The sequence below is a fragment of the Topomyia yanbarensis genome, chromosome 3 (assembly GCF_030247195.1).
Source record: "Topomyia yanbarensis strain Yona2022 chromosome 3, ASM3024719v1, whole genome shotgun sequence".
Taxonomy (NCBI): Eukaryota; Metazoa; Arthropoda; class Insecta; order Diptera; family Culicidae; genus Topomyia; species Topomyia yanbarensis.
In genome coordinates, this window is record NC_080672.1 from 331,241,438 (window position 1) to 331,255,055 (window position 13,618).

The 13,618-nt window shown below is 42.9% G+C and overlaps 2 protein-coding genes across 5 annotated transcripts in view; one reads left to right on the forward strand and one right to left on the reverse strand.

Moving 5' to 3' along the window:
• The window catches only part of LOC131691227 (molybdenum cofactor biosynthesis protein 1), a 46,859-nt gene extending 36,350 nt beyond the window's left edge, over positions 1 to 10,509 (forward strand). For 2 of the 4 annotated variants that reach the window (XM_058977464.1, XM_058977466.1), the window contains one exon: positions 8,711 to 10,509. In XM_058977464.1, the coding sequence (XP_058833447.1) occupies positions 8,711 to 9,354 (644 nt within the window). In that variant the 3' untranslated portion in view covers positions 9,355 to 10,509. Of the gene's footprint in view, positions 1 to 6,909; positions 6,926 to 8,710 lie in introns of all 4 variants that reach the window. The other 2 variants (XM_058977467.1, XR_009305739.1) reach the window with 2 other exon arrangements.
• Positions 9,549 to 10,142, reverse strand: LOC131691228 (B9 domain-containing protein 1). The gene has a single exon (XM_058977468.1). It carries the CDS (start codon positions 10,140 to 10,142, stop codon positions 9,549 to 9,551), a length of 594 nt encoding a protein of 197 aa, XP_058833451.1.
• Positions 10,510 to 13,618: the final 3,109 nt, after the last annotated feature.

Here is a 13,618-nt window from a genome sequence, read left to right on the forward strand (position 1 = left end):
TATGAATGCACTACGAAGATGCGCGGTTTTAGAAAATCCGCTCAGATATCCGCGATTTTTAAAGGGGTAGTTAAGGAGCCGTATCCAGCAGGGCTCGGAGCCGTTATTCATACACATTCGGACGCATGCGTCAAAGGCGGAGAAACTGGAAACATGTGTAATACGACCGTCGCTTGTGGATTAAACGAGCATCTGTGCAATGCTGCACTCCTTCAAGAACTTGTTGAAAGGCTACTACTAACTTTTAAGCGTGGGCGAAATATCGGCAATCACTACAAGGAATCAGTTACGGCAATTACGGGTCCGTCTTCAAGTACCGTCAAGTCACCAGTCACCGTGCATTTAATCGGATTTCGGGCGTGATTTCAAGCCTTGTTTTTTATGAAAATGATAACCGCTCTCATAGTCACCGTCGAAAGGAACTCCTTCATCTCGAAACCACTTTTAGGCCAGCATCGAGCTCAATTGAGCATCTGAAGACATATAGCTAGTTATTGCCTGTCGAAAATACCTATTGAACCATTTCGGAGCCTTGTGGAAAAAACTGCGGTTCGTACATGCATCACGAACTCGATGATTCCAGATATCAGCAAAATGAGATTTTGCATGGATTCCACGAACCGGTACTGAGTCGTAACGCAACTTATAACGCACATGTCAGCAAAGTTAACAATAGCCTTCTCTGATATGTTTCAGTACTTCTTCATGGGTTAGGAAAAACTGTGTATCGTTGCCTTTTTGGACGAAGGTTCATCAGTCATGCTGATGAAACATAGCTTTCTGAAGGAACTGAACCTTTAAGGCCAACCGCATTCCTTATGCCTGGGTTTGACGGCAGATCATCAACGCCTAGAAACCTCGACAAACCCTCTAGAATTAGAACGACATTATCACTACTTGGAAAATTTGCCAGCTGACTCCTACCTGAACAACTGCCAATTAGGTCACGTGATAGACAGCAAATGAGAAACCAACGAACCGATCGCCATCAGAACACGTTTAAGCTGAATAGTATTCGGGTCCTGCTCGATAGCACTACCATCAATGACGAACCTCACAGCACACCATTGCTTTTTTGGGGACGGAATAATCGAGCGGAAATGAAAACGCGTCCAATCGGATTCAATCATTTACTAGTACTGTACTTTTTATTTCTCTGATACGCAATTATATTTATCGTTTTCACTTCGCTGCCTTTTTATCGTTTTAGTCGCAATGTAGTTCATCATACAGGTGTGACACCACAGGGCCCCCCTTAGTTACACCAAGAAGCGGACACGATGTCCCGAAGGTGTAATTTTTGTCTTGACATCATCACTGGGCTGTTGATTTTCTTCTTTCAGTATGTATGCCGGCTTAATCCTATCAACAGATATTGTTTGTTTTCTACCGTTGATGATGACATTGAAGAATTTTTCTGTTCGATGCACGACTTTGAAGGGACCTTCGTATGGATGTTGAAGCGAGCGCTTGACACCATCTATTCGGACAAAAACATAACCGCATGTTGTCAGGTCTTTGGGAACAAAGATCTTTTGTTTAGTGTGGTTCGATACATCGGCTGGATTAATTTCTTGTATCGTACGACGGAGGAAACGCACGAAATCCGTACGATCATCATTTCCTTTTGTATGTGTTTCGAAAAATTCGCCAGGAAGCTTCAATGGTTGGCCGTACACCATCTCGGCGGAAGAACTATGCATTTCGTCTCTATACACTGTTCGTAATCCCAATAGAATAATAAGCAGTTTATCACTCCAGTGTAATGGATCGACGCACATGATGGAAGCCTTCATTGTTCGGTGAAACCTCTCAATCATTCCGTTTGCTTGAGGGTGGTAAGCTGTTGTGCGAATTCTATTTATCCCGAGAAGCACTGTTAATTCACTGAAAAGTTCAGACTCGAATTGTCGTCCCTGATCGGTTGTCACATTTTCCGGAACCCCGAAACGAGAAATCCATCCTGAGCAAAGCGCGCGGGCTACTGTCTCTGCTGTTATGTTGGACAATGGTACAGCTTCAGGCCAACGTGTAAAGCGGTCGATCATCGTGAGAAGGTATCGATTTCCATTCGATACTGGTAATGGCCCCACTATGTCTATATGCACATGTTGAAATCGAGAGCCTGGAAGGTTGAATTTCTGTAGCGGCGCCCATGTATGCCGATGGATTTTTGAACGTTGGCAACTTTCACAACCTTTAACGAAGTTCTTTATATCTGTGTTAATTGACGGCCATACAAACCGATCAGTAATAAGTTTCCGGGTGCCTCGAATACCGGGATGCGAAAGTTCGTGTAGTTTCTTCATTACTAGCTGGCGATGTCCTTTCGGTATGAATGGACGGATACGATTTCCTATCGAAACATCACAGTATACTGGTATCGATGTGCCTTGAAGTGTTCGTTGTTCGAGACGAAGTGAAGACGGCTTTTGCAAGAGTTTTAGTAGCTCTTCGTCGTTTGCCTGGTCGGTGGCAATCGTGCGACAGTCGAGAAGACCAGGAACATCGATAGAATCCACACGAGAGAGAGCGTCAGCAACTTCGTTGTTCGTCCCACAAATGTGCCGAATATCGGACGTAAATTGGGATATGTACTGCAAGTAACGTTCTTCATGCGGTAGATAATTGTTGCTGGTAGAAGCAAGTGCGTGAGTTAAAGGGCGGTGGTCGGTAAATATAGTAAACTTTCGACCCTCGATGAAATAGCGAAAGTATTTCACGGACATTTTTATCGCGGTTAGCTCTCTCCCAAACGTGGAGTATTTCATTTGTGCTGGAGAGAACTTTTCCGAGAAAGAACCTAACGGCTGCCAAAATCCGTTTGCATACTGCTGTAGCACTGCTCCGGCCGATGTATTTGAAGCATCTACCATCATTCCTAATCGCTTGGTCGGATTTGGGTAGTGCAGCAGCGTTGCGTTTGCTATGCTTCTTTTACAGTTCTCGAATGCCGACAAAGCTAGCTCATTCCATTTCAGTTTTCTTGTGTCATTTTTTCGATTCCCAGGTATCAAATCTCGCAGGGCAGATTGCTGGTCCGTGGCATGCGGAAAAAAACGCTTATATCCGTTGATCAACGCTAGGAAACGACGTAACTCCTTGACTGTCGTTGGTAGCTTGAAATTTTGCAATGCTGCAACTCGCTCCGGCAGGGGTCGAATACCATCTCTATTTACGGTATAGCCCAGAAACTCGGCTTCTTCCTGTGCAAAACAACTTTTTGTGAGATTGATAACCAGTCCGTTTTTCTGAAGCCTCTCCAGAACTGCTCGTACGTGACTTCGATGTTTATCTGGGGACGTCGAGGCGATGCAGATGTCATCCACAAAAACTACAACAAAATCCAAATCGCTGAATATTTTGTGCATAAAACGTTGAAATGTTTGCGAAGCGTTGCACAAACCAAATTGCATCCTCGTAAATTCAAATAACCCGAAAGGGGTGATTACCGCCGTTTTCGGTATATCACATACCTCTACTGGGATTTGGTGGTATGCGCGCTCGAGATCTAGAGTAGTAAAGATCGACTTACCATGTAGGGCGTTCAACAAGTCGTGAATATGCGGTACCGGATACCGATCAGGAATGGTTACGGCATTAAGTTTCCTGTAGTCGCCCACGAACCTCCATTGACCGTTTTTAGGGACGCAATGCAAAGGGCTTGCCCAACAGCTACTAGAGCGGCGGCAGATTCCAAGTTCACACATCAATTCGAACTCCTTCTTAGCGGCTTGCAACTTGTCCGGAGCTAATCGTCGACTATTACATGATTGTGGAGGTCCTTTTGTTTGAATGTGGTGAGTAACATCATGATGCAATCCGGAGTGCATAGTGTTGGGTAGAGTAATTTCTCGGAAATCCGCTAGCATTTCGCGAAAAGGATGATCGATATTAATTGTCGTCACACTATGCACAGCAGTAGTTGTTAGTCCCCCAAGCAAATGCAGATTAGTCTTCGAGTCGATCAACCGATGATGCTTAAGGTCGACAATAACTCCGAAGGCGGCCAGGAAGTCGGCCCCGATGATGGGCGTAGTAACATCAGCAATAATAAAATTTCAGGTGAACTTTCGACGAAGTCCTAGATCGGTAGTTATAAAACGGTTGCCATATGTTTTGATAGTACTTCCGTTTGCAGCATGAAGTGTCCAGGGTGCAGTCGACTGAATTTTTTCCTTTGATGTAGCAGGAATAATCGAAAGATCTGAGCCGGTGTCGATCAGGAAACGCCTATTTGCTAACCTATCGAAAACTATTAGACGGCTGCTTGATGCAAGGGCTCCCACCTCCGCCGTCTGAGGTGAGAGTGTGTCTAGTTTTTTGTATTTGAAAAACGACACGGCGAGCGGCATTGCTGAGCATTAGCACCGAACTTTATGTGGTACCAGCAGATGACATCTTGCTGGCGAGAAGATGAACGGCTTCGGTTTCGGCTACCGGCCGGGTTGGTTTTCAACCGGCGAACTTCTGCTGAGAGTGCGGCGATCTGAGCTTCGAGATCCTGGAGACTTCCTGGAGTCGCTGGGTACGATGCGGCAGCTACCTGATGTGGACTAGAGGAATCACCCATTTTATCCGCCATCTCCGCAAGTTTAGCTAAACTACCGTCGCTGATGGATAGCACAGCTTTGAAACTCGGCATTCGTTGCAAAAACAGCATTTTAAGGAGTTCCTCGTTTACATTTAAGCCAGCAGAAAGCTCTTGCATTTTAGCAAGGAGATGGGTAGGATGCATGTCGCCCAAATCACAAGAACTCAAAAGTTTTTCCAATTTTTCCTGCGCTGATAGCTCAAAACGGGAGATTAGTCGGTCCTTAATTGCTTTGTATTTGTTTTCCTCTGGAGGTTGTGCGACAAGATCGGAAATATGGCGGAGCACCGATTGGTCCACTTTGGCCAGTATGTGGAAGAACTTTTTCTGATCGTTCTGAATCCCAGCGAGGGCGAATTGGGCCTCGGCTTGGGCGAACCACATCAGAGGATCCGATTTCCAAAATTCTAGAAGTTTCACCGCAACAGCAGCAGCACCTGCGGCTGGCAGATTTGCGTTACCGTGCTCCATTTTATGATAACGTTGAGAAAAACTTTTTTTTTGTTGGTTTCCGTTTGAAAAATATCGAATTTTCCGGTATCACATGGGGGCACCAATTTGGGGACGGAACAATCGAGCGGAAATGAAAACGCGTCCAATCGGATTCAATCATTTACTAGTACTGTACTTTTTATTTCTCTGATACGCAATTATATTTATCGTTTTCACTTCGCTGCCTTTTTATCGTTTTAGTCGCAATGTAGTTCATCATACAGGTGTGACACCACACTTTCATATGTGTCCGTACTGCGAACGGAACGATGCCTAACTACATAGAGCGATGAAAGCTTACTTCTCGCTGGACAGCCTTAGAGTAATGACCCCTATCAAACCATTGTTGTCGAGAGACGATGAGCGAGCTAAGCATCTGCTAGAATCTCTGACTCTGAGGGAAAGCGATACGAAACAGGGTTGCTTTGGTCTATGTCTGACTGCCGAACAGTAAATCGTGCGACGATTGTTGTGTTTGGAGAAAATGATGCAGCACGATCCAGATCTGGCTGAAGTGTTGAAGCAAAAGATCTGAGACTACGAAAGCAGCGGATATATTAAGAAGCTGACGAAAGGCCAACTGTCGGAAACGTTTCCACGAGTCTGGTATCTTCCCATATTCCGTGTCGTGAGTCCTAACAAGCCTGGGAAGCTTCGCATCGTATGGGATGCAGTTGAAAAAAAGTGGCGGGAACATCTCCCAATTCTTTCTTGCTTACCGGTCCGGATCAGCTCTTCCCATCTGTACTGCACCGTTTTCGAGAAATACGAGTTACCATTACGGGCGACATCCAGGGAATGTTCCACCAAGTTAAGGTTAACAAGAACGACCAACAATTTAAGAGGTTCCAGGGGCGTGATGACGAACAAAATCGAAGTCCAACTGCCTATGCCATGAAAGTTATGACGTTCGGGGTTAGCTGTTTGTCAAGTTGCGCACGGTACGTGAAGAATCAAATTGATTCCAGCTAAAATTTGCGAGTGCTGCAGAGGCGATTATCATAGAACATTATGTCGAAGACATACTGTCCAGTGAGAAGTCGGAAAAAGATGCGGTGGGACTGTCGAAGGATGTCCGCTACATTCACGCAGAGGCCGGGTTTGAAATACGCAACCGGCTATCGAACTCAAAAAGAGTGCTCCAAGAGCTAGAAGCCAGATGAGAAAAACTTGAACCTGCAGAACGAGATGGGAACGGAGAAAATTCCGACACGTATACTTTCACAGTATAGCCGACAATTAAGGCCGAGTTACTCCAGGCTCGTATAATTCCAAGAAAAAGACAGGTCTTGGAACTAATGTTCCTGAAAATATTACTTCAGGAGATCTGGCGGAGTGGCGTTAACAGGATGACCAGGTTACGTCCGAGCAGTACGAAAAGTGCAAATATGGTTGCATGTTCGTTCTCCCACAAGTGGAAAATGTCAGCGTGCGAAGGTACTATCGAATAAAGACAGGCATAGGAGAGCAAAACTTCATGCAACTTCATGTGTTCTTGGATGCATCGAAGAAGGGATTTGCTGCTGTTGCGTATCTGCGAGTTGAAAAGAATGGCGAAGTGGAGCTTGCGCTGATTGGCGCAAAGACACGGCACGGGTAGTCCCATTGCGGTTTGTATCGATTCCAAGATTAGAACATCAAGCAGCGCCAATTGCAGACCGGGTGGTGAACGACGCCACGGACTGGATTCTATAAAAATTGAACGTGGCGAATGATGCCACAAAATGACAGAAGTTTCCAGATATGCCCCTGCAGGCCGATAATTCCGCGGTCTTAAATTTTGGTGGGAAGTGAGAAACCAGTCACAAATTTAAAATTCGGAGATGATACGTCGCGTTTGTCAAAAGATATCCAGCAAATATCCGCAGGAAGCTGGTAGAAAAACCCATGGCCGCTGGTCCGTTGAATCAACTGGAGCTTAATGGCAGGCAGAGCTGTTTATTGTGAAACAAGTGCAAAATGCTGAGTTTGCTGCAGACATAGTCCGACTGAAGAAATCAAACCATGTTAAGTGGGAAAAAGATGTTGAAGAGGAATGTATGAAGCGCCCGGTGCTGTTTCCGAAATGTTATCCAGTAACAGATCTTACCGTCACGATCAGCAACCAGCAGTACTGTCACATGAACCATTGGACCGTGCTCAAAGAAGTTCGTCGTCGATTCTACGTACCTCAGCTCCGTTCTGTTTAGCGTTTTATGCGAGCCCGTTGTCAACTCTACAAGAACGTTCAGGCGATCCCGGCCTCAACAGAAATGTCGGCGCTTTCGCCTTCGCGATCAAATGCCTTCTGTCGCCAATGCCGATGGTTGTGGACCGAAAGACTTAGAAACGCTGAGGTAGTTAATCAGCTGCCTCGCCGTGCGAGCAATACATATCGAGGTAGCTTACAACCTCACAACGGACACGTGCATTCTCGCCATCAAATACTTCATCACAAGAATAGGTTGTCAGCGATCGCGGAACCAATTTTATCGGTGCCAGCTGAACTGAAGGAAGTGTTGCTAGTGAATCAGAAAAGGATTATGAAACATTTCTTCACTCCGAGCCCAAATGATCATCCAATCCGCCCCCCTACATGTCGGTGGAGCTTGGTTCGGACTATAAAGAAGACCCTCAAACACACACAACTCACACGCACACCCACCGATGAGCTACTGACAAATATGCTACCCGAGGTCGAACTAATCGTCAGCTCTGTACTACTGACAGAATTGCCGCAAGACATCGATCTGGCCACACATCATTTTCAGCTCAGATCATCCGATGGTTGTAAGCTCCCGATCGCAGCTATGTTCTGAGACGCACCTGGAAGATGCCGTCAGTCTATGCTGACAGATTCTGGCGACGCTGGGTTTCTGAATACCTGCCATGCTTGACCTGCAGGACGAAATGGATTAAGCAGGTTAACCATGTGGCTAATGTGAACGAAACGTTGCCCTTAAATTACTGACCGAAACCATTATTATTTGGGGAAGGTAGGAATCGAAGAGTTGTCGGCAGTAAGAAGAAATAATCGTATACTGCCCATAAACGCATAAGAGTCCCATGTGGATTTTTATCGAAAATGAGTTATCCGTTGCATTGTATTCTGTATCACCACTGAAACACACTGTACAAATAAGATTACCGGGTTTGTTCAGAAAATATCAAAAAAAAAATACCAAAACATGGTTGTCCCATCCATTTGGCTCAATGGATGGGACAATCTTGAACAGCGTTTTTCTCGGCTTGCTGTTTTTCAACATGGGACTCTTATGCTGTTATGGGCAGTATATATCATTTGCAAAATGATTAAAATTGTTTTTGACAGCTCCTTTTTTTGGAAATTCCGAGTTTTTTAATGTTATTCCAAAGTTGTTTGCTAGGAATTTCCACATTATAATTACGTCTTTCAAAGCCAATTTTTGACTTTTTAATCAGTTCATTTGAGTGAGTCTTTTTTTCTCGGATGCCATCCAAAAACGAATATAATATTTTCAATCGTGATTACACTACACTGTCGATGTCAAACCGCTATGCCCAACCAAATAAGTTGTTTGATCTTGATTACATTATTCAACACACCCCAGCGTGTGTATATTTACTTCCAAAAAAGGAATAACAACTATCAATTTGTACTTGCAGCTTCATCATCATTCATCTCATCGACCAGATACACGCACACGATGGGGGTGCGCCACTATGCCTCTCTCAGCCACGTGGACGAGCACACCGGAAAGGCAACCATGGTCGACGTGGACGACAAGGTGTCTTCAAAGCGGGAAGCTAAAGCCCAAGCCACCATCTATGTGGGACCGAAGATTTCTGCGCTGATCGAAAGTAACGAACTGAAAAAGGGTGACGTACTCTCGATTTCCCAAATGGCTGGAATAGTTGCTGCGAAAAAGACTTCCGACTTGGTCCCGCTGTGTCACAATATTCCACTGTCATCGATCAAGGTGGAAACCAGTCTAAATGCTTCCACCCATGAGGTACACATCCTGACCAAGGTGAAATGCGACGGGAAAACGGGTGTGGAGATGGAGGCACTCACTGCCGCTTCCATTGCGGCACTTACCGTGTACGATATGTGTAAATCTGTTTCGCATGATATCCTTATCAAAAATATCATGCTAGTAGAGAAAACTGGCGGTAAGAGTGATTATTTTAAGCCAGCGAACTGCCAACCCGCGATGGAGCTCATGACCGACGAGACCCCGATTATAGTTAGGCACTATAAGACTGATCCGATTAAAAACGGTGAGGAATTTGTTCCGCAGCACATCTAGAGTGTCGCTTCCACTCTACCCAGAAGCCGGACAACGTGCCTTTTTATAGGAAGCATGATTTTGATTCCACTCGACCATCTTTTAACCCAAGGATTTGTTTGTTTTGCTTTTTTACGTCTATATTCTTGTCGAACACAACACTCGAAAACTTTATTTCATAAAATGATATGAATATAATCAATGGAAACGTATAATTAATCGTACGATTGTCCCCAGTCAAGGGCCATTTTGCTGCAGCCACGTGAAATCGTTTGCAAACTGACTACCAACTCACCATAAGCTTCGGACGCTAGACCTTTATGTTTCGAGCTATCAGCCAATATTTTCGGATCCCGCATCTCCGGGTTAACTCCAGTGATCCAGCTCATTGCAGCTGACCATATGTTGCTAAATTTAGGCACCAACAGCGGTGCCCGCAGTGTGCGTTTCGTTCCGCCAAGCGGGCAATGTATTCTCGCGTAACCCCTGTTTGTTTCCACGTTCCAAACATTGTTTCCATACAAACTGAACACAATCTGTGGCCAACCGTGCGGGTTGGTGGATTTCATCGTAAATTCTAGAGGCATATTGAACACCACCATCCGATAGTCCCTCTCGGCCCTGGCACTTTGCGTAACTCCCGATCGCATGCCGGATACCAGCTCCCAGTCAGGTCCTGCAACGATATCGTAACGGCAAAACAAACTGCTACCATCTGGGCCCATCGGGAAGTAAGCAGACTCCAGTTGTCCTGTTACGGCCAAATGGAAGTAGCTTTCACTGTCTCCGACGGTGGAAGTTTCTTTCATTTTTCCAAAACTGCGGACTTGTTTGGTCACATTTCGTTTCTAATGGTAACCGGACGCATGCCTCTACGATAGGATATTGAATGCAAGATTAGATACAAGGAGCACGTGTTGAATAGAAACTCATACATCATCATTCTTTTACTTTGAGAAATAAAAAAATAAGGTAAAATTATTTCGAGTGAGCTTAAATCAGGCATTTATTGCGGGTGAAATTTGCTTATGCTAGGTTAGGAATTTTGTACAATCGAGTTTTGCGCGATTGTTGGAATTTCGGCTAAACACACACTAATCACATTTATTAGCGATAAGACAATGAAATTTATGTTAAGTATTTTAATTTCTTTACGGGATTAAATTTGGAAATGTATGTTTAATATTTTATCCTTGTATCCGAATACCTACGGCTAGCTTAAAGGCCCCATGTTAAAGAATGCTTTTTGTTACGAATGAGGGGCTATTTCCCTTGCGTCAATTAGGATGCATTCTTTTTTTGTGATTCGTTCATTTGACGTTGACTCTAGATAATCTTGAATAGTCAGAGTTGAGCTTGGAGTCAGAGCGTCTTTTGCATATTTACAATGAGAAAATGGACTAACCCCACATAGTGTCTTGTGGTAATTCGAGTTTTCTCGTTCGTTTTCTGAGATTTTAAGCTTTTTTTTACATTTTACGGAATTTAATTAGCTATAGATTACTGGGTAGGAAAAGTTATGAAAATTTAGAGCTATAGTACAGATCGGAATACTAGAAGTGGCAGGGTCATTAGAACAGGCTTAATACCTTACGGACCTTTTGTCTTCTGCTGATGGGGGTCGAGCTTAGGCAGCACAACTACGAATTACTCAAGTCCACCAGTTACTTAAGGTTTTAAGAAAAAGTAGTCACGTGATTCGCCATCAGTAAATGTTATGTTGTAGCTCACATATCGATGAACTCGATATAGTACTGTTTTAGTTGCATGTACAATGCAAATACAAATATGTTAAAATATCAAATTATTATATTAAATCAAATAATTTGTATTTGATTGTACGTTGACGTTTCGGCCCAAAAAGTCGTTCCTGAACGCGAGTGCCGCTCATATACTTGCTATGTATGGCTATTTTCTATCAGATATATATTTCTTGCACGAAGGTATATTGTTGAGGGCATTTTTTGAAAATTGCAGTGAAAGTGTCATGTCTCTACATAACTCTACTCTTATTGACCGAGGAATAAGGGATCAATAGATAAACGGTACATTGTGGTCGGAAGATACAAAAAAGTGGAATCAATTATTATCTTTCGTTATATAGTTATGAAGTCTTCGGAAAGGTTACTGTATGGTACTTAGCGTTTTATTTGGTTGAAGCATAGTAGTTCGGAATTCAGTCGCTAGGGCGGCGCTGTTACCAACTTTTCAATAAAGCTAGATAAATATGTGGTATCTTCGAGAAAGTTGTAGGTCCTATCATTTTAAATATATCTTCTGAAGATATAAACTTTGTAGGTCCTGTATGTTTCGAGAAATTGCATTTTTGGTTAAATAATTTACTTACAGGTTATGTTTCCAAAAATGCGCCATATTTCAAAACTTGTAAGACCTACAAAGTTATCTCCAGAAGATATACTTATAAGTTGATAACAGAGCTGCCCTAGCGACTAAATTCCGACCTAATACAAAATTATCAAATAAAGCGCATGGCATCTAGCCATGCAAAAACTTTGTCAAAAACACCATAACTCTAAAACGAAAGATAATGGAAGGACGCGTGAATTGTGAAATACACCCTTTTGGACGCTAGGTGCCCCCGGGATTACACCCCCTCGAACAAGAAAAGGTTCGTGAATTAAAAGGTAGTTCATGTAATGATCTAATTTTTTCTATTTAATACTTTACGGTGACGTCACAAATGAACTGACTGTTCATTTTTGCCAGTTCGCTTGTACTGTTTACATGGTCTTAGAAAAATTCTTTACGATTTGCTTCGAGCGAATCTAGTCGTCCATGTAAACAGTACAAGCGAACTGTCAAGAAAAGTGAGGTTAACTGTGTCAGTAAAGAACCTAATACAACATAGTGAACAACTAAAATCATGTATTTTAGCAATAAAAACGCTTTTTATCCATCTAACCAACGACACGACTAGACACTTGCATTCCAAAACTGTATCTCAAATATGACTACCCCTCAGTGACTCAGGTAACTGGTAATGTCAAGTATGACATTTGGTTAGAAAATTCATGAAACCAGCAACACTGAGAAATCTGTTATTTTTTCCAAACAAACTATATATTTACCTTTGCAACCCTTGGTTACGCAGGGAAAAGAAATTTGACAACAAAAAATAGGTTGATTATAGAAGAGTTCGATTCATCACTTCGCTCCCAGATTTACTGATAAATCTACAAATACAGGCTTTTTTATTTTGACCAACCTCACCAAGTGATAATTCGGAAGGTATGTGCATCAGGTACATACACCAAATAAATGTTTCAATTATCTTAAATATTCACATTCCGCAGTATTCCGGGCTGGACCCTTGTGTATGTACGATCTTACCGATTTATATTGCTACTAATCATACATTTGGCATCTATTTACCGTTTATCATCACAAGACCGAATTCTCCGAAGATGCCAAAAGACCCTGACCCCTACGGTAGCAGACAAAAGGTTAAGTCGCCGGTGAGCTCTAAGCTTGCATATATGATCCTTCCACGCTTTTCTAAACTCTCCTTTCAACACCTTGAGTACTATGGCTCTAAATATTGAAAAATATACTTCACCTTCCAGTTCCTTGCTAATTAAATGCCGAAAAAACTGTTGACAAATTGACTCAATAGGTCGTTAACAAAAATGGTTAACAAAAAAATGGTAAAAATATATCCTCCGAAGAGTTATAACGACAAAACCGGAATAGGTACCCAACTAACAGTGTGATGAGACATTTATTATAACTCTTAGAACTCCCTCTTCGGATATTATATCGATTAAATCAGCGTGAGACAATATCATTGCGAGAAATTTCGAAAGTCAAATCAATTCAAACGTAAAGTGAAAAAATGCCCTTTAACATAGGCGGTCAATCTTATTACTATTACTTATTACCACTGAGAACTGACACACAAGTAAAGCTTTCAACTTGTGTAAGAAAATAAACAGTCGCTTTGAAATGGCAACAGCAAGTAGTAGCAACTTGCCACTGGTCGGCGCTTCGATCGGCCAGCAATCGCTATATGGGACTTGTATGCAAACTTGGATACAATGGTAACTCACGCATGCGAACCTGTATGCGATGGTGATTTTCAACGTATTTTCATTTAAATGTTTACACAGGTTTTTCGGGAAAGTTTGTTCCAGCTTATATGTCTGTTCTCTGTGTTATTACTAATGCTTTGTGCATAAAATATTCACTGTAGAACTGTAATTGCAACCCTTGGTAACACGCTACCTCAACGCGATTATTTTGATATCGACTTTTTTTTCAAAGTGAC

Bases quoted from the DNA above. Each gene is read 5' to 3' on its own strand.
- LOC131691228 (XM_058977468.1), bottom strand. From the start codon at position 10,142: ATGAAAGAAACTTCCACCGTCGGAGACAGTGAAAGCTACTTCCATTTG.